The sequence below is a fragment of the Siniperca chuatsi genome, linkage group LG6, assembly GCF_020085105.1.
Source record: "Siniperca chuatsi isolate FFG_IHB_CAS linkage group LG6, ASM2008510v1, whole genome shotgun sequence".
NCBI lineage: Eukaryota > Metazoa > Chordata > Actinopteri > Centrarchiformes > Sinipercidae > Siniperca > Siniperca chuatsi.
In genome coordinates this window covers 7,238,838-7,259,517 of record NC_058047.1, presented here as the reverse complement: position 1 = coordinate 7,259,517, position 20,680 = coordinate 7,238,838, and the positions used below count along the sequence as shown (strand labels likewise).

General features: G+C 40.7%; 1 protein-coding gene across 3 annotated transcripts in view; it reads left to right on the top strand.

Moving 5' to 3' along the window:
• syde2 (synapse defective 1, Rho GTPase, homolog 2 (C. elegans)) overlaps positions 1-19,561 on the top strand; it is a 48,783-nt gene extending 29,222 nt beyond the window's left edge. For 2 of the 3 annotated variants that reach the window (XM_044201012.1, XM_044201010.1), the window contains exons 5-8: positions 486-612; positions 10,948-11,129; positions 11,706-11,937; positions 15,728-19,561. In XM_044201012.1, coding sequence (XP_044056947.1) covers positions 486-612; positions 10,948-11,129; positions 11,706-11,937; positions 15,728-16,434 — 1,248 coding nt within the window. In that variant the 3' untranslated portion in view covers positions 16,435-19,561. Of the gene's footprint in view, positions 1-485; positions 613-10,947; positions 11,130-11,705; positions 11,938-14,550; positions 14,607-15,727 lie in introns of all 3 variants that reach the window. The other variant, XM_044201011.1, reaches the window with a different exon arrangement.
• The last annotated feature ends 1,119 nt before the right edge of the window (positions 19,562-20,680 follow it).

The following is a 20,680-nucleotide window of genomic DNA, read 5'->3' as shown; positions in this document are numbered from 1 at the left end:
TAGTAAGTAGATAAAAAGTACAATATAAGGTATATATAGTAAAATAAGTAAATAGTAAGTGTGATAAGTCAGTCCATTCATTGGCACTTGAAAGTCCCTGTCGGAAAAACTGTGACCTAGGATTTTAATGTGAAATGTTTTGAATTAGAGTATGAAATCCTAGTAAAGGTGGCACTGTGCCTTCTTGCGTTACATCTGTCTGTTAATTTTGGTTCATATTGATTCTGTTCTGTAAATATCAAAGCAGCTTGTAGCAGCCTGGTGCTGCTCCACGCTGGGCCTCCTGATAGAGTTATATATACAATAGAGATAAAACAGACTAGAGTTTTGAGACATGTGGATTTTCTGTGAAAGTAGTTTTGGCTTCTGTCCAGCACATTGTTTGGGTGCAGACGTAGCACTTGATTGATAGGGTTGTAAAAATGTCTGCCTCTCTGTCAAATGTTTTGTTTACTTGACCTAGTTGTGTGTCTGTGTGTTTCCAGGTGGTGGGTCTCTACCGTCTGTGTGGATCCGCAGCTGTAAAGAAGGAGCTACGTGAGGCGTTTGAGAGAGACAGCTACGCCGTGGATCTGTGTGAAAACACGTATCCCGACGTTAACGTCATCACAGGTAAAATGATCGTTGGTAACAGAGAACATAAGACGCCAACAAAGCACAGGGTCATCACACACACTCAGTATGATTAGGAGATGGTTAATTAACTAGATGGCTTTTCCATTGAGCGCTGGTGTCCCTCTGGTCTCAGGATACTCTGCTTGCCTGCAAAGTACCCTCTTACCTGCACTTCATTAGGATATTACATGATACCCTGTGTATACAAAACATTAGGTATGCTCAGGTTTCCCATGAAACAGACAGAACAGGTGATCCTAGATAAAATCTATGAATCTTGATCAGGGCTGCAACTAACCATTATCGATTATTATGCCGATTATTTTCTGGATTAATCTTTTGGTCCATAAGATGTCAGAAACTAGTGAAATGCACATCACAATTTCCCCGAGCTCAAATGAATGTCTTCAAATAGCTTGTTGCATTCTGAAAAACCATGCAAACCCAAAAGATATCCACTTTCCCATCCCATATTCTCACATTTGAGAAGCTGGAACCAGTGAAGTTTTGGCATTTTTGCTTGAAAAATGACTTAAGTCTTATAATTGTTGCAGATTCATTTTCTGACAGTCTCCTAATCAATTAATTACTTGATCGTTTTAGCTCTAGTTGTGATTGATTTGACCTGCCAAAGTCAGTTCTGTCATGAAGCAGAAGAGATAGAAGAAAAAGCGAAACATTTTTGAGATGTTTTGTGGAAAGAAAGGCACAAGTTTATGAGTCAAAAATATCTGTGATATTGAATTATATCAAACATTTTTAAACCTCAGTATTGCATCTGTTAGAGGAGGATTTGGTACTCTATTTTAGACTGTTGTCACTTATTTTGGTAGTAATGAAACTAGGTTTATACAGCACTTTTTAGGTAAAAGTTACAAATTGCTTTATAAGCTGTAGGATTTGAGAAGTGATTTGAAGCTACGAAGAGAAGAAGAGTTAATGAATTATTTATATAGAGAGCAAGGCTTTGTAACGCACCTACATTAATAATAAAAACAAATAGGACATTACTCAAATGGAGTCTGGATTTAGTATTGATCCAGTCCGTGCCCCAGTAAACTTGTTTGAACTGGTATGTCCGCTGCAGTTTGGTCAGCACATGTGTACGTCTAAGAGAGTGTTTGAGTCTGCTGTTTGTAGTAAAAGCATTCCAGCAGTCAACTAACAGTATAAGCTGGTGCTAGAGGTAGGGCCCACACACACACACACACACACACACTGTGTACTGTCCCTTCTAGGTCACCTTTTAGTCAAGTCGGAGGACTTTCTTTTGTCAAATATAAAGGAGTCAGTCTGGTTATGATGTAAGTGTTAAAGTTGTTTTCATTGTCCCACAGGCAGTGCTGCAAATTTTATGTCTTATTATTTAAAGCCAGTAATTTAAATGCCACTCAGATTCCTGTAAGTTGCAGCTTCTTTCCGCTCTGTTGCTGTGAAATTAAAAGTGGAAACAGTGAGTAACAGCACATCTCACAGTCTCCAGCTTACAAAAACAGCCGTGTCATTGGATTGAGTAACGATTCCAGCAGTGCGACAGATGAGGGGGGAGGCAAAGTTGTAGAACATGACTTTGTCATGATTTTTGTTTCTCCCACAAAAAGAGGAAGACCATGGAAACCTCTGGGCATTGTAGGAGCTGCTGTTGGTTTTGGGAAGAGGCCCCGTATAGGCGTCGTCCTATCATGCCTGCTTTGATCCACATGCATTTGCATGGCAGGGCAAAGAACACAGTTAACAGTTGAGCGGGTTAGAAAAAAAGGCCCTGAACCAGCGTGGATTGTTGGTTTTTGCTTGCTGCCTAAATTCGCTCCACCAAGCGAGTTGCTGTTGCAGATGGGCCTGAGTGAGTGGAAGAGGACAGAGAGGGGGAAGGGAGGCAGATGAGGGGTTTGTGGTGTGTGCTGCAAAAATGTCCATCTGGGATATAATCATGGGTTTAGTTGTAAAACATACTTTCCTGAAACATTTGGTAAAAATCTGCCAGTTTTCTTGTCGGTATTTTGAAATATAATCTCCCCATGTTTCATGAAATGCCTTCTAATTTGAATTTATAATTGAAGTGAAATGTCCCCTCATGTTATATCATCTACTTCTTTAAAATGTAAATGCTAAGTATTGGATTAAAATGGTGGAGTCAGACTAGAGGCTAATAAATGAACAGCAAACAGATGAGCTAAGAGAGCTGGCGTGTCACACGGCTAATTTAAAATCGGAGGTAGTGAAAAGGATTATCCAGGGATCAGAGTTCAACCCAAAGCTTGCAAAACATGCTCAGTGCATGGCCCTCCATTGTTTCAAATCACAATTCACTCAAAAGAACCAGAAAGGTGTTATCAACATGAGCAACGTGCTGTGAATCTTCAGCAATTTGTGTTCAGTTGTTACTCTTTCTGATCCGTAGTTAATCTGTTCGTTACACTTTCTGTGAACATGTGTGACACTTTAGAAGGCGGTCATAGAAAGAGTCTGTGTTGCCGTAGAGCAGCTGCAATATGTTGGGTGATGTGGAGTTGGACCAGAGGGTTTCATGACCTCCATTGACTCCTGGCAATCATCTAACAACTCACCAGGGTCATGGGTCAATTAGTTTTTAGTTTTGCTTTGTTTTGAATAATAGTTGAAAGTGCTGTTTCTTATTCTCAACTATTTTAATTTACACTGTGTGTACCAAATATTGGACACCTTAAAGTTTCCCTTATTAATTCTACAAGTGAGGAAGAGGAATGAGAACAGGAGATTTTGAAGCTTTCAGACACTTTATATATGGACTGCAAAAGACAATACAACTCAGTATCAGATTGATGTCTCTAATCTTTAATAAATTCAGTGTAGATTAAATGCAGGAAACTAAAATCATCATCCTGAGTCCAGGACATAACCTCTTGTAAACTTTTTTGTACAGATTAAACAAACAAGATATAACGTGTTAAATAGTGAGCTTTAGAGATGCAGGTGAGCAGATTTCATTTTGACAGAGCTTGGCTAGCTGTTTAGAGTCTTTATGCTAAGCTAAGATAACCAGCTGCTGGCGGTAGCATCATATTTACTACACATACATGAGATCTTCTCATCTAACTCTCAGCAACTGAGCTAATTAGCATATTTCCCAAAATGTTGAACTATTTCATTAGGTATTTAAAGTGCTTCTTCTTACTCAGCTACTTGAAATTACACCGAATATACCCATATTTCCCTTATTAATTCTGTAGGAGAAGTTTCCTTAGAGCAGGACTTTTGAGCCTTTAGACAGTTTAAACATGAACTGTGCAAGAGAGACTACTAATCAAAATCAGAAAGATCTCTGAAATATTCAGTAAATTCAGTGTAGATTAAATGCAAGAATCTAAAAATGGCAATAGCTCTAATTTAAGTACTTCAAAACATCCACTTGATTAGTGACACTGTTGAATTGAGGTTTAATTAATTTCCTGTTGTGGCATTTAATGATGCTTCTCAGTAGCCCTTTGTGTTGTCATATAGTTTTAATAGATAAAAAGAAACTCAAAATATCAGATGTTTTTCTACTTGGTAAGGAAGGCTTCACTCAGTAGTTTGGAGTGGTAATGGAGTCGGTAAAGCCTTACAGGGCTGTTTGGCAGCTTTGTTTGTGACATCAGCAGTTACTTCAGCAACATCAGTGCCAAGGGGAACTCAGCATAAGCAGTATAACCTCAAAGTGTTTACCAACATAAGCTTTAAATCACAATCTATTTACAGATTATCCTGGTTGGATAAAATAAATGCACAATGAATCACTGTGAAAAATTTTGTTTTAGAGGACACTTCACTTCAGAGCGACCTTCATTAATGATTAAGCCCTCAGCTCAACCTGTTTTGGCCTTTGTGTGGAAACAAAGCTTCTAAAGTGATCCAATGATGGGAAAGTGGTTCAGATATCTGTCCTCTTCCCTCAGAAAATAAAACCAGTGTGTCCCAAGCCCTGCTGGTTGAAAGCTCAGCACAGTTATTGATCCTAGTTTGTGGTCTTTACTTTGCCTTGTCTTGTCTTTTCCATAGCCTGCTTCCCTACTTTGCCCCCCACCCTCGGCAGTACTCCAGTGAAGACATGGAAAGTCATTAACAAGTGCCCCCTTTGTTGCCGAACAAACACAGATGGTATTTGGCTCACGCATGGGGGATTAGCTGAACCCTGGGCCGGCCGGGGAAGCAGGCAACCACTTTACAAAGAGCTGCAGGCCCTGTGTGGGTGTCAGAATATTTCTTAAACTGCGGGGTCGGGAATCAGAAACGGGTTGCAGACGTATTTCTGATGAATCCACATGTAGCATGAGAGCACCACTGTTTCCAGAGTTAGGAATGGGGTTTGCTCATTTTGGGTTTCAGGGGGCTACGGAAAAGTTGAAGAAACCACAGTGTAAAGCTTTACCGTGCCACCGGACAAGGCAGCGACACACACATCTCCTCTGGCCCCCACTAGTGCTGTGGGGGCGTGCAGGACAGCAGGGAGGGGGCAGTACGGAGAACAAACCCCCATTTGTTCTCCAGTCGAGGCGTTGACTGCAGCACTGACAAGAGGAGTGACCTTCCACTTTGTTTGAACAAGAGGTCAAAGGTAGAGCCATGCCCCAGTGCATTGTGTGCCCTGTAGTGTTTGGTGGCACATTTGGAACATTGAAAGTCTGAATTGAGTAGAAAGAAAACATTTACATCAAAATACTTACAGCTGCAATCATCCGTATCTTTAATAGCATGTCTCGGGGGCTTGTTTTTCTTTATTTCTGAGCTGCTTTTGATAGCAGCACTCATTCTACTGTTTGGTCTTAATCAGCCACACATGGGTGGAGATAAATGTATGTGTGTAGTTCATATCTCTGCTGGTATAACAACAGTTTAAATGTGAGAGAGAACAGACACTCAGCATGTGCTTGTTGTCAGCTTGGCTGTGAAGGAAAGTGAAGCACCTGCAGGGGAAGCACACCTGTTCACCCCTGAGCCCACGACCTTGTGTATATATGTGTGTTCATGTTTCACTGAGCATGTGTATGTTTATGTGTGTGTGGATCAGGCACCAACAGGGGCCAAGACATAAAAGTAAACACTAGCACTGACTCATAGCAGGCTAATGATTTACCTGAATGGCTGTATGTCTCCTCACTTCAGACAAACACAAGCACATGTGCACATACACGTACACAAGGTTTGACTGACTGGTGTATTTTTTAAATGATTCAAATGGAAAGAGCCTAAATATGTATGTTATGTAGTCATAAATTGCATGTGAGGCATAAAGAGGATGATATGTTTCATGAAGCAGTGCTAACTTAAAACAGTCCTGCTGTTGTTGTGTCTAGATGATCTGCCTCACAGCACAGGGAAGGTCAGAGGGTTTGCCATGCTTGAGTTTCCATTTTGAGGGAGAAAAAACAGGTCAAATGATACCTCTCTGCATTTTATTTGCACATTTGCTTAACATAACAAGCCTTGCTTTGGCTGAGATAAGGATAAAAACACATGGCTCGTTTTTGCTTCCAGGCAGTTTTCCTGCGATGAAACAAGTTGATTATTATTATCTCTCTAAAGTCTCAGTAAAGATTGACAACAGGAAGCCGGATGATGTTCACAAAGCGTTTCTTTGTAATCTGTTTTGGAAATCAGCATGTCTGGAGGAGCGTAAAGGAGAGTGAATGTATGTTGTGTTCATGTGTACTTATCGCGTTCTGCTCATACCAGATTTCATACCGAACAGAAGATAACAGAAGCATTCAAGAATGTGAATCAGAACTGAAAACAAAAATGCAAACATGCCGCCACAGATCAGCTACGCTGGCTCACAGAGCACATGGGACATGTTAAATTGCAGGGACATTTTATGAAGTTTTAAGTGCATGTTTGCCTGAAGCTGTGTTAAAGTCTGACCCTGCTGACTTAGAGCTGTCATTGTGTTGGTCTATCTGAGATGGAAGGCTGACATAGTACGCCAGTGAGCTTGTTTTGGTATGAGTTGTTTTCCTTTAGAGCCACCAACTGCCTCAGGAATGCACAATATCTCTTTCTCTGTATCTTTGTGTGTATCTGTGTGTGTGTGTGTGTGTGTGTGTGTGTGTGTGTGTGTGTGTCAGGACGTGTTGAATCTCGAGTTCAGAGGAAAGAGTTGTGGAGGGGCTTCAAAAGCAAGATAACAAAGTTGCCGTTTTTTCTTTTAAGATGGTTGCTGGCACAACGGTACATTATTTATTATTTACCCTTTTTTCAAATATTTATTAATTTTGTACGGACAGATTCACAGCATGGAATAATCATCAAAAAGTCGAATTCAAAATACATGTGCAACTATGGAAAAAACAATCAGTACCTAATACAAATTGCAAAGAAAACACCATAAGAGGAGTAACGAGAGTCTACAGCCATGCTAGCAGAGGTCCTTTGAGCTAAATGCTAATGTCAGTGTGCTTACAATGCTTACAATTGCAATGCTAACATGCTGATGCCTAGCAGGTATTAATTACCATGTTCACCAGCTTAGTTTAGCGTGTTAGCATGCTAACATTTGATAATTAGTACTAAACACAAAGTACAGCTGAGGCTGATGGAAATATCATTAAGTTAAGCATATTGGACAAATTTAAATTTGACCAGATTATGGCGCTGATGAAAAGTCAAGGGATCACCAAAGTTATTAGGATTTCTTACTTTAGAAACCATGGATACCTGTACCAAATTTCATGGTAGTAGTTGTAGAGAAATTTCACTAAACATCCTAATATGCCTCCTTATTACTTGTGACTGAGTGCATGATTGATCACTCTTCCGCAACTATCTCAGCTAGCATTAAATGATCCCATTTAGGATCTATTTTAAGTTCTATGGAAACAAACTCAGGTAAAAAGGAAGTAGAAGTAGTGGGCAACATGAGCAAAAGGAAACCTTTTGACATCTGAAAAGAAATAAGCGATTTCATTTCATATAATTTCAAAAAGTTTCACCAGTTGAATTTGTGGCATTGTAAGTGATGTAATACTTAAAGTTCTCCGGATGACTGTTGAGTTTTTGTTTGTGCTGAATGCCGCTGTGCAGATACTGAACCTAATGCTAATCTGAGACTTTGCAGTGAAACACTGAACTGAATTTAGATCCTTCTTTCACTCTCTAATCCTATATGCAAGAGATCTTGTGCCCATGTAGCTGTTGGAATGGAAAACAGGACTTTTATGTGTCATCACCTAAAAACACTGAAATTTAAGATTCATTTTTAAACATTTGTTTGTCCACTTAATGGGGTGATGGACCCACAATACCAGTTAGGAACAGACTGAAAATCTTTAAGCCCCGGGCTGCCTTAAAGAGCAGAGCGGAGACTTACTGGGATTAAAATGTGAGCGTGTTAAGTTGTGCACTCCGTTCTCCTTACTGGGTCTGAAGGGATGTCAGCGGATTTACAGTGAATCGTATTGTAGTTTGCTGTAAATAGAAGGCGAGAGGAAAAACTCCTCGGGTGGAAGGGGAGATAATCCAGCGATGTAGAAGTGATAAAGAAGGAGCTCCTATTTACAGCATCTTGGTCAGTTACAAAAGCTCAAGGGATTGTGCCACTACTTTGGGAATTTCCATAGATACATGTCTTTTTACCTTTATACCTAAACATACTGTTGTTGTGCTCTCTTTTATTCATCATCTTACATTTTTCTGACACTTGCTGCCATGTGGCCTTTCCTAGTCTATACCCAGCTATTCACCTGATGGATGATAAGGCATGTCAGGTACGCAACTGATAATTATTACGTTATCTATGTTGAAATTGCAAATCTTCATGGCTTGGACAAGACAATTATCTTATCAAATGTTATGTTAGATAGTTAGATAGATAGTGTAAACTGTAAAGCATATAAAAGAAACATAGCTGTTTAGAAGTAACTGATCTCTCTCAAGCTGATATACAATCATACCATCTACCAGAGATACAAGTTTGTGGTGAACCAATAAGAAAACTCCCAAAACAATGCAACAACCTACAGCACAAAACCTATTCAGCTCATAGCACGCATTTTACTAACACAATTATACAGCTGATAAGATAAGTGACCGAAACACAAAGTTGTGAAACACCAGCAGCTATAGCAGTATGACTAATCCTCAACATCGCCATCTTGAAGCGACATGATTGGACTGTTGGCAGGTGAACTGTTGTTCAAGCATCAGCAGCAAGTTTGCAAATGAGCAGTGCAGCAGCAGCATCGCAGAACAAAATTGCAAGGGATGCGTCGGACATAAGGTGCAGTGTGAATATATGCGTTCAGTGTGGGTGTATTGATATATGTTGAGTAAAGTGTTTCACATATGATTGCAGCAGCACAACACAAATCAATCTGCTTGAACTGGCTTACAGGCGTCACTCCATTTGCAGCTCATGTTCTGTCGCAAATTGGCCGACTTGAAGTCTGTCAAATCTTTCTTTGTGAACCAACAAACACTGATTTTACACATCAAAGTCTGTTTACAGGTCTTGGGGAGTACTAATGGAGCATGTGGTAGTTCAGGCAGGCACAAAAGTCATTTTATAGTCACAGGTTCCATTTACTCTCCAATCACGCATATCCACGACTTATCTCTCTCAGTAGGCGTTCATAGAAATATTTGGCGTTCAGTCAGTCTGCATACAACAATGCTGAGCTCTGCATCCATACTGCTTCACTGCTGCCTGCTTTCAGGAATTGAACTCCCTCCACCTCCCCAGCCTCCTTCTGTATTAGCATTTATTTGTACGTGAATTATTATTATTATTTTTTTTAAGATTATTTTTTCGGCATTTCTGCTTTATTTGATAGTCACAGTAGAGAGAGACAGGAAAGGCAGGGGAGAGAGAGAGGGGATGACATGCAGCAAAGAGCCCGGGCCGGATTTGAACCCAGGCCACTGCGGTAAGGACTCAGCCTTGATACATGGTACGCGCTCTACCAGGTGATCTACCAGGGTGCCCCACGTACGTGAATTTTTTATTTAATTGGTTTATTAAATGTGTACCTCAGGCTCTGCCAGGGGAGTTTGTGAGCTCAGGGACAGTCTGGTCTGTGTTCTCAGCTTGCTCAGATTTGTTCCAGGCCATAACATGAACACACTGCCAAACTAAAATGCATGTTGCTCCAATAAATGGTTAAAACCTTGATGTGAGTGTCATATGTGAAAAAAGTTGCATAAAGCCTTTTGTGGCTCCAGAGCAAGCTGCGTGAAATCTGATAAGCTGCCTCAAGTAATGTCACTTGAGTCAGTGTCTGTTGGGGCTGAAGACTACAAGTTTGAAAATGAAAAAAATCTGAGGGTGTGTAGTAAAAAAGAAGTGAGCTTATCAGACCTCTGTAGTCCGCTCCACATCTCTGCTTGAGGCTACATTAGCCGCTTCTAGCATAACACACCTGAATCTCTGACCGAACTGTCGCCGGTTGCATTGTGGGTAATGTAGGTGCCAGATTTTGATGAGGAAGAAGAATGCATGGAATAAAAAAGACGATATCTTTTGCTTTATCAATTTTGATCCTTTTCTTTTAACTGCCCATTCTGAGTCTGACAATGTTACAGGAATGCTAAATGCTAAATCGATCAAATGTGTCCTTTTCTAAATGATTTGACCAACAGCGTGATTTATTTGCTGATCATTTGATCATTGTAGTGACATTAACACTTAAGTCGTATAAAATGTTATTCTTGTTACTCTTCATTCAGTGTGTATTAGTAAAACAATATTGCTGATTACACAACCCCCAGCTGTCTCTGAAAACTGATCCAGCTTCATGCAGAGGGAAAAGAGAGCAGACACTCACCACAAAGAGCTGTCACACTGCCAAGAGCCTTTCTTATTCCCGTATTTATTCTTTTTTTTCACCCTTTGCCTTTGATGAAAAGACATGCCAGCGATATTTCAGGGGCTTAGTGGAGACAGACAGCATGGGTTTCATGTTTTCCCGTAGCTTTTGTCTGAACTGTGGGAGGCTGAAGTCACAGGTGTGAACCCCCAACACGTTTGGCTGCAGAGTCACGCCCGACTCCAATCAGGCATCTCAGCAGACGCCACAGGTTCACCCGTTGAAACAATGGGACCTCAATTTGCAGCCAAGAGAGTGCACCAGGTTCAGTCAAGAGAGGGAAAATAAAAGCTTTTTATTTCTCAATGACAACACTTCATAAAGATATATTGTTAGTGATTTGTCAGGTATTCAAGCTACCTGAGTCGAGCAAAAGAAGTATTTCTCAGTTCAAGTGTGGGGAAATTGAATGAAGAACTCATTTACAGGGTTATTCCCTGACTAATTTAACATCCACTCACTATGTTGGTGCAGCAGTTTTTCTCATGCTCAGTTCTCTTTCTCTCCCACTTTTCAGGAGTACTGAAGGACTACCTGCGAGAGCTGCCCTACCCTTTGATCACTAAGCACCTGTATGAGGCAGTGTTGGAGACCATGGTCACGAGGCCTCTGCGGATGGGAGCAGCGGGCTGCGAGAACGACCAGGCCGACTCGGAGCACACCGTCAGTCTGCTGGACAACCTGCCAGAGGTGGAGAGGGTGAGGAAGACAAACTGTACACCCCCCGCTGGCTCTCACAGTCATCATAGTGCTAGAATACTATCACAGAAGTGGTTGTGAAAGGGATCATTGTGGCATAGATAATGATGGATATGATGATAATGCTGCAGATCACTACTGTTTAACTATTACGTAGGCTTTTACATTGGGTGATATTAGTGGTGGCATACAGTCCACAAGCCTCTACAGCTTTTCACTGTCATTTAACTATTTTCATGTATTGGCTAATATTCCTAAATAAATATTTTTGACAAGCACCCCATTGTGCCAAGATATGTACTGAGTGGAACATTTTACAGTTGAAAAGTAAAAATGCTTTCTGAGGAGAAACTATGTAATGGTGACATTACATAGTTTATCCTCCAGGCATGGTGAATCTGTGATGCTATGGATATGGCTACGCTGTTCTGTGACTAACCTTTACAGATCCTATTAACATTAGCCAAGAAAGCATCTTTAAGCCACACAAGATTTTTCTTCATTTCTTTCAAGAAAGAATAACATGTGTTACTTGTCTGTTTGTGCACTTTCTGTGTGTGTGTGTGTGTACATCAGATGACACTGCGGAGGCTTCTTGACCACCTAAAGTTGGTAGCGTCCTATCAGGAAGTGAACAAGATGACGTGTCAGAACCTGGCGGTGTGTTTCGGCCCGGTGCTACTCAGCCAGCGCCAGGAGGCATCCTGCCACACCAACCGAGTCTTCATCGACTCCGAGGAGCTGGCCAGTGCGCTCCACTTCAAAAAACACATCGAAGTCCTGCACTACCTGCTGCAGCTCTGGCCAGGTGAGTGATCGTTTTATGTCTTTTTTAAAACAAGTGAATAAATGTTAATATTTTGCCATGTTCAATACAGTTCTACCTGGTGTTTTGGTTTGAAGCATATTCTTTCTGCTTGAGGGTCTTGTACAAATCAGTGCCAGCTCTGTGGTTCAACTCTACAAAGGGATGTTAAAGGGCTGAGCTGCTTTGATCCTTGAGGTTATCCACAATTGGCACAATTACAGCTCTGATAGCCATTTGCCACCATCTGTTGGCTCCTCAGAGATGAAACCCTCCACAGAGTGCTTCATCATGGCAGACTGAGCCAATGAGAGCCAAGCCAGTAAGCCCCAATGTAAACCAAACTTTTGAGGCGTGGCCCCCTGTCTTAAGATAAATTACCAACCAAGGACAGATACTAGACAGATACCCAGTACCAGCTTCCCTCAGCACAGGTCATCTGTCTGCCAGCACAGCTGTTCTCTGCCAGCTGCAGCTGTCTGCTCAGTGTGAGATATGAAGGAACCCAAAGATTATTCAGAGTGAGAGTCGAGGGATGAAAACGAGGCAGGGTCGAATTTCTATTGGTCACAGCATCTATTATTAGTATTTTTTAACCTTAGGCATTTAATTTTTTATATTTCATGTTTACCCCGTCACTAATCGATGTGTGAACTATTCAGTGGCTGCTGTAGTGTAGTTCAAGTCTCAGCTACTGTAGAAAATTAAACAAAACTTTACAAAATTGACCAGTGTGCTCTGCCTACACGTAAAATATAAGGCCATGTGAAAATGATTAGGAGTAGTTGGCAGTTTGCCTGTTCTAACCTCAGTTGAAAAAATGCATTTTCCTCTGTGGGTTATTACCATTTTTTTGAACATAAAGGTCATTAGACTGTTTGAAAACCGATTATACAATTTCAAATATGCACGGTCATCATTCCAAAACTGAGTCTGCTTACGTATCTTCATTGAAAGAAAGCTGTTCAGAGTGCAGTGATTTTCTTTTAAGTTTGTCTCATTGTTTCAGTGTGTCTCGAGGCAAACATTTTTCAAAATTCAAATGCATGCTGTATTTAGAAAAGTCTTTTCGCAGTGTTCCTAGCATCACATTGGACCAACTTTATTCCTGAAAGATTCAAATCCTCGGAGCTCTTCCCTGTAACCTGTAGCTTTAACCAGATCTGATGATGGATGTCTGAAGAAGAACTGTCTCGGTGTCTGGTCTGGCCTCTCAATTTAACTACCTTTAACTATCCTCAGACTCCCACATTGAACCAATTCTGTGTAAACCGCTGAAGTCGAGCACCCTCCACCCTCCTTTACACCAACTGGGGAAGAAACACACAGAGAGGGAAACTTAAACTAAGTGCAGCAACTGAATAAGTCAGCATTTGTGAATCCCATAATTGCAGGTAGTACAAGTGGAATTTCAAAAGAGAAACAAAAAAGTGCAAAGATATTTTTCTTTTAGAGGATAGAGCATACATGCAGACAATGACGGAGGGCGATGGGGTCAAGTGGTCTGAAGAAAGTAGTTTTTAATCTTCAGTAGAAGCCTGTACTTGTTCTGAACTCCTGTCTGCAGCTGATGTCACCAGGCGGGTGCTTAAAATGACCTGTGATAACCTTTACAAAGGTTTCAGTCCAGGTTCAAGCCTTTATTAACACCCTCACTGACATCTCCATTCTGTCCGCTTCCTGGGCTCAGAGTGGAGGACGCCTGGACTGTAATTAAAGACATTCCAGGCTAAACCTTAGCCCTCAGCCCCTGAACCAGCCCCTCACCCTAACATTTCACAATCATTATGGGGTATTTTCAGCTGCCACTGAAACCTCTCACACCTCTCACACACATACCCAACCCTCCAAGGCATTGTTGCTCAGGCCTCAAGTGTACATGTCTTTGGGCAAGTGCAAGGACATCAGACACTACTGACACTATTTACAAGAAGTGTGAGAGCATGAGCATATGTGTGTTGAAGAGGCTGGGGGGTGTATTCAGTATGAATTATGTGGTTTGCCTGTATGTGAGTAGATGTGAGCAGATAGTTAGACAGACAGAATGACAGGAAGAAGAGGAGAATGTGCGTCTTTGTGGTGTGTGTGCATTTGTTTGTATCTTGTTATTGTGCTTGTGTGCAGGGATAATGTTTTTAAATCCACCAGCTGTACTTTGTTTAAAGTACTTTAAGAAAAACGTATATAACGTACATTTTGCCTATTGTAACACAAGGCACAGTATTTTTGTCTTCTTTCTCTGCTTACAGCTAATAACTTTAATCATGTCATCAGTGAATCATGTCTGAAATTAAATAACATGTTGCCTCTTAAAGGGGGATAATGTCTGTTTGTTTTTGGTGATAATTGCTTTAGCCTCAGGAGGAGTTGCAAGGCATGCAACTGCCGAACATAAATACTGTATCAGCACCTGCCACTCCATATGAATGAAATGGAGTCAACATGGTTCATAATTCATTTTTGATTTAAGGTCTGTAAGGATAATATTTGAAAAGCTTTCAAGGTCCTCTTTCATACCCCCGTGGACAAAATACAATTCAGTATTGTTATATATTGTACTTCTTGTATGTGACTTACAGCCCAAACTTTTTGTTTTTTTGTTCCTTTTCAATCCAGTTAGAGAGAGCTAGCGGTGTCAACAAGTGTAGGTACACAGAGATAAAGACAGAAAGGTAACCGGACTGTGCTGGTTGTGTTGGAGTGCTCACTGTTCTTTTTTTTTTTTTTCGAGGCACTGTCAGATGATTCTTTCATCATGTCCAAACAGTGTTTCAGTTTAGTTAATTTTTAAATTTGGTTTAGTCAACATTTGATAACAAATAGTACAGAAGGATGGCATCAAAGTCACAGAGTGTGGTGGTGTGACTTCAGCATGTGGTTGTCTGACTTTGAGCATGGCATGGCATGTTCATATCTGGATTATTTTGGCAGGGCGTTTGTTATATACCAGGGCTCCCACGGCTTATATCAGATATCTTTGTTGCTCTGATAGAGGTTCATTCAGATAAACTGGTGGTCTTATTTAATGGTAGGAATCAGTTGTGATAAAAAAAAAAAACAAGCTTGTTGTTTTCAAGGCATGTTTTTAAATGTCAGTTTGACCATAATGTTACGAAAGGGGGACTTAAAGGTTATGTTCACACAAATTACAAAAAATAGTATTTTGTCTCTTACTCGTAGTGATATCTAGCTCTGCAGACAGTTTTGGTTGTTGTGCCTATGTTTTGAGATTTCTGGAATTTTGTTTTTGGCACTTAAAACATTGAAAAATTACATGAAAGAAAACTTCAACAGCAGTGTGACTGTCTATAAACAATACTAAGGATGATCCACAGACTTCACTGTCAACAGTTTTCACTGGGACTGACTTTCAGAGACAGATATCTCAAGACTTGGGCAAATAAAACCGAAAATATCTGCATGGCTAGATACCACTCTGGGTATATGAGAAAATGTGTTTTTTTATCTTTTGTAATTTGGGTGAACCAACCCTTTAAACAAATATTTTGTCATTTTGGGAAATATTCTTTGAAAGGTAAAAAATCCACCTAATAACACCCTTAGCTGTTTCCTCATTTCCAGTCTTTATGCTATGCTAAGCTAACCAGTGGCTGGCTGTAAGTACATATTTACTGTAGAGACTCATATAACTCATATAAATCTAGGCAAGAAAGCAAATAAGCGTATTTCCCAAAATGTCGGACCATTCATTTAAGGATATTAGTTTTAATGGCCTATATACATCTGATTAAATCTGCCTGTCTTTTGTCTCTCTTCCTGTCTGCTCTTCCAGTTGTGGACCCATATGGACAGTCCTCCTCCCAGCCCCCTGCAGCTTCTTTGGCTCCGGCCTCATCTGACCTGCTGTCAGTTCCTCCATTACGGCGGAGAAAAGAGCGCCCCCAGGTCCTGAACCTCACAGAAGCGGAGATGGCGGGTGTTCTGCGGCCCAAACCTGGGCGCCTGGACAGCCCCAGCAACCGCTACGCAGGCGACTGGAGCGGCTGTGGCGAGAGCTACTTCCCTTGTGAAATTCTGCTGCCTCCCAGCAAAGAGGAGGCGGACTATGATGACGTGCCCGCCGAGGATACAGACGCAGCTGAGGAGGGGCAGGGGAAGCCTGAGGATGCAGAGGAAGATGAAGGGCACAAGGTCACAAGCCCTGCGTCTGATCCTGCTGAGCTGGAGCAACCTCAGAGAGAGGAGGTGGTGAAGGAGGAGGAAAAGGAGGAAGAGGACGAGGAGAATCAAGTAGAGAGTGATAGTTCAGGCAATGGGCAGCCATTAGAGGACAAGGAGGAGGAGGAGAGGGTGTGCGACCACATCCTGGCCCCTCGTCTGCCCAAAGAGCACACCTACCAGGCTTACATGAAGATCCAGGATATCAGCCCCGTGCTGAGCAACAGAGTCAACCTGAGAGACCTGCAGGAGAGCATCGACACTCTGATAGGAAACCTGGAGAGAGAGCTCAACAAGAACAAGCTCAACGTCGGATACTGACTCCTACCACAGTGACACACACACACACATAGCCACTCACACACTCATATTGCCTGATGAGGTTTGGGGAAGACCTTCTTTACTGATCAAGGTGCTTCAGGATACAGCCACAGTGTTTCCATGGAGATCCTGTGACGTCACCATGGCAGTGGGGCACGGTGCTGCTGTAAAAACATAAAGGGTTAGATGAGACGAAATGTAACGGGGCACTTCTGGCATTTGTACCTTACCCGTAGACATTCCGTAATGTTTTTATTTTCTGTATGTTGTTGTTGTTGGTTTGTTTCAGTCCGGTTCTGTGTTCCATGTTGTTAATGTTGCTTCTCTTCTTATTAGAAGAACCCATTGACCCCTCAGGGGTTTAAAAGGTGCCTTAATTGTGTGAAGGTGGTACGTCAAGAGGAAAATCCACCCTGACATAAAATGTCTCCCCCCGTATGATCTTGATACAGTGTTGCCAACCAACACGATAACTTCTATGAGTGGTTTTTACATAGAAAAAGGCTGCAGTATATTATATTTTTTAGGAGGTACGAATCCATTCTGGGTACTATGGAGCACTACTTGTGCAAGCTTTTAATCGGTGATACTGAGTAAAGTTACTGATAGTCCATATTTATTCACATCTTAAAATTGACCATTTTCATACCAAAACACCCCAATGCTTCCAGAGTTTCCCACATGAGTGTTTTCTTGGCAGGCTCCTGAAGCAGCCTTTGGACATTGGACACATTGGACAGGAAAAAATCTGGGATGCATTAGGCCCTTTCAATTAAGAATTGGTTGTCCAACTAAAATATGTAATTAGGTAATTAAATTAATACAAAATGTGCAAAGAAAACAAAACCCTCCTGTCGGTTCTACAGTCAAGGCAGGCCCTCTGTCACGTTTGGTAGTTGAAGAAATATGTTCCGACATTTTATTGAACCACACTGTTGACCAGAACATCAGTCTCTAATGCTGAATGGGAAAACTCGCTGATTTGTTCCTGAATACCAGAGTTTCTAGTTCCTACTGTCTATTTCCGAGCATGTAAGCACAGTGTTTATTAATACAAACCAAGATCATAGGAGGAATATGTGTACATTCTGTTTTAGGGTGGATTTCCTTTTTAAGGCAGCAGAGAGCTTTTGTTATTGAGGTATGAAACACTAAATGTTGTACAACAATAATGCACTTATGAGGCAGGCAGTAGTGTAGATTGTCATTATTGTTCATGCAGTAAAAAAATATTCTGGCTGTGGACTGAACTGAGGGAGAAACAGCTGCCACTGAAACCTCCTCTTAAAGATACATATGATACAAGATAAGGGTAATAACACGCTTATCTCTGTTCCCAGAAAGCTGTACTATTGAGCTTAAGCAGGCAACTAAAAACAGAAAAAATGTGTTTCATGTGGCATCATATTCAGTTTAGGCTTAAAAGAAAAGGACAACCTTTTGGGAAATTTTCTTTCTTGCCGAGAGTTACATGAGAAGATTGATACCACTGTTATAGGTGAGAAGCAAATTTTCTCAAGATGTCGAACTGCTCCTTTAAAAAAAAAAAACACCAACCAGTCACCTTTCTGCGTCTCCCAGCTTTTGGCAAATCCATGAAATAGCCACAGCGCAAATGTGAAGCACAATTTTCAGAGCAGCAGTGGAAACTGTTAGTGGAGGGCTTCAGTTAGTACGACTTAGCTAGCTGCCTAAATCGTTAAAGAACGTTTTCAGCAATCCAGGGATTCAGAATGATCAGTATTTAACCTATATGTATATGTATATAATTATATAAATGTATTCGGAGTATATTATTTTTACAGCTTCTATTTCAATGGTGTATTTAAATACTTCTGATGACCTCGTAGTGTTGACTTGTAGCAATAGTCGCTTTTCCTCCCTTCAAGCTACCTGTACACATCTTAATGTGCTGGACTAATGGTACAACTTTAGCTGTAAAATATATGATAAAATCGTGCTCTTGCAGAAAAAGTGATATTTTTATTGTATTGTGTATATATTTGACATTGTTTTTGTGTCTCTAGTGGACTAAGCTGTGTTCATGAGTTTTGGTGTTTTGTTTTTTTTAAGGTACTGAACGTTGCATGGTCAAAAGCTTTACTGACACAAATAAGGCTCTTTCTCATCTGCCTTTGTATTTGATATTTATGTGTAAAAATACTTATTTTGCGATGAATGCTTGTTTGTTCGTCACCCTGTTTTAAATGACTGCATAGGTCAAGCTTTTCTCCAGAGGACTTATAGGCAGTGGAAAAATATGACAAATGCATAAGACAGTTTCATTGTACTAAATTAGCATGTTTCCAGATTCATCTTTAATCAAATGTTATTTTCTAGAGGAGTGCATTCCTCTGATGCAAAAATAAGATAAACTGAACTGACAATAAGTGAAACTCAGTTGCAGAATTTAACACTTGTTTTATGAAAGAGACATTAGACTGGGCTTGAAAAGAAATTACATTGTAAGATGGACATTTTGGTGTAGAGTTTGCTTTTTTATTTATATATTTTTTTTCACTGTTGTTCCACACCCCACCCTCCTGCATGGTATCTGTTCACGGTCCCGCTGCTTCATGGTGAAGCCGTGGCTGCTGCTGTCAGTCTGAGCGGGTCTGGTGAAAGTGAGTTTCAGCAGGGTTCCGTTCAAACCATCTGCCTGCCTGGGCAACTAACATGGAGCATCACCTGCAGTTTGATCTCATTTAGATTATTTTTTTAAATTTGAAATTTAAGAGATGCTGGTATGGATTTCTGCCTGCAAACACTTAAAAGATTAAATTTGACTGAGATGTTTTTATGAGGTAGCCTTCTCATACACTCTTCCTGTAGTTTTTCCTCAGCTGTCGCTGGTTTTTACACATTAGGTACTCTTCAGGCATTTCTGTCTGTTCTAGCATCCTCTCATCCTCCCACCTTCTCACCTCTCTGTCACAGAATATATCTGCAAATACCTGCATAATTTCTTTGTGTGATACATCTTAGATGGTTAATCTTTCTGTCGTGTCCTCTTTGTCCTTTGGAGAGAAAATGTCACATGGAAAGCATCACTAAACAAAACAGAAAAGTGCTTTGTATTGATCCTGAGAAATGTATGGTCATAATAAAGTATATTATTTTACATTCACACGTGGACTGTGCGTCATTTTTTGCCAGAGACAGAAAAAAAATCAAGCATACAAATAATTCAACACGTAATTGCTGACACACGCATGTACACATGTATATACACACACATATATACAAACCTACAAACCTACTGAAAATCACTGGCTCTTGGATTCAGCTATAATCTGCCAAGGATGTAATTGAGCTTTAATGTCACATTTCCTTATTTTGAATACATTAATAGTAATTTCCACAACACAATCAAGGTTTTAGTTGCATATCGGCTTTCCTTAACACTGACTGTAATTTTTTCTCATGAATTGAATGACCAGAACTACCCAGAATTAAATGCTCATTAAAACTCACTTGAGCTAAAGCTTCACTAACACTGGAATGGGATTTTACAGATCTGATTATGCAGCTGTCTAAACAAAGAAAAACAATTCTGTGCTAAAAAATACCAAAATATCTGGGTTTGCACAGTCTTTAGTGCACAGTTAACATCTTCTCATTCCTACGCACACAGACAAGCCTGGAATTCATTCATAAAAAACTTTGTTATGACAATATTTTTATAAAAACATGTGGCATCACATCACTCTTGTTGAAATTACTTGACACTGTAGCCGCACTTTCCCAAACCATTCTAAACACTCTTTGTTTTATTGAAAACTATTGGGAAAAGATTACCTTAACTTCAATAAACTGGACTTGTTTTGTAGATCATCTCTTTGCTGTGGGAGCATTGTAAGTCAGCCTCAGCAGAGAACAGATAAATAAGTCGGGGAACTGCCCTTGTTGGCTTGTGGGAATCTCCCAGAACAACTTCCAGCTTCAGGGACATTCCCAGGACGCAGCTGCATTTAGCCATCCAGTAAAATCCACTGCAGTTTCACTGTGGCTCCAAAAACCAACATTACCATGAGCACTTGTGAGATATATACAATTAACCTAAATTTAGAACAATGTGTGCCACAGGTAGACCCCGAAGCAGTTTGCTGAAACAGTTAAACGTAATTTTAATGTGAAGTATTTTTTCAAAATGAGATCTGAAATCAGGACCATGAAAATTACACCCAAGCGGCTCCAGCTGAGGTGATACACATCTCTGGCAGTTAGCATGAGAACCCAGAGCAGC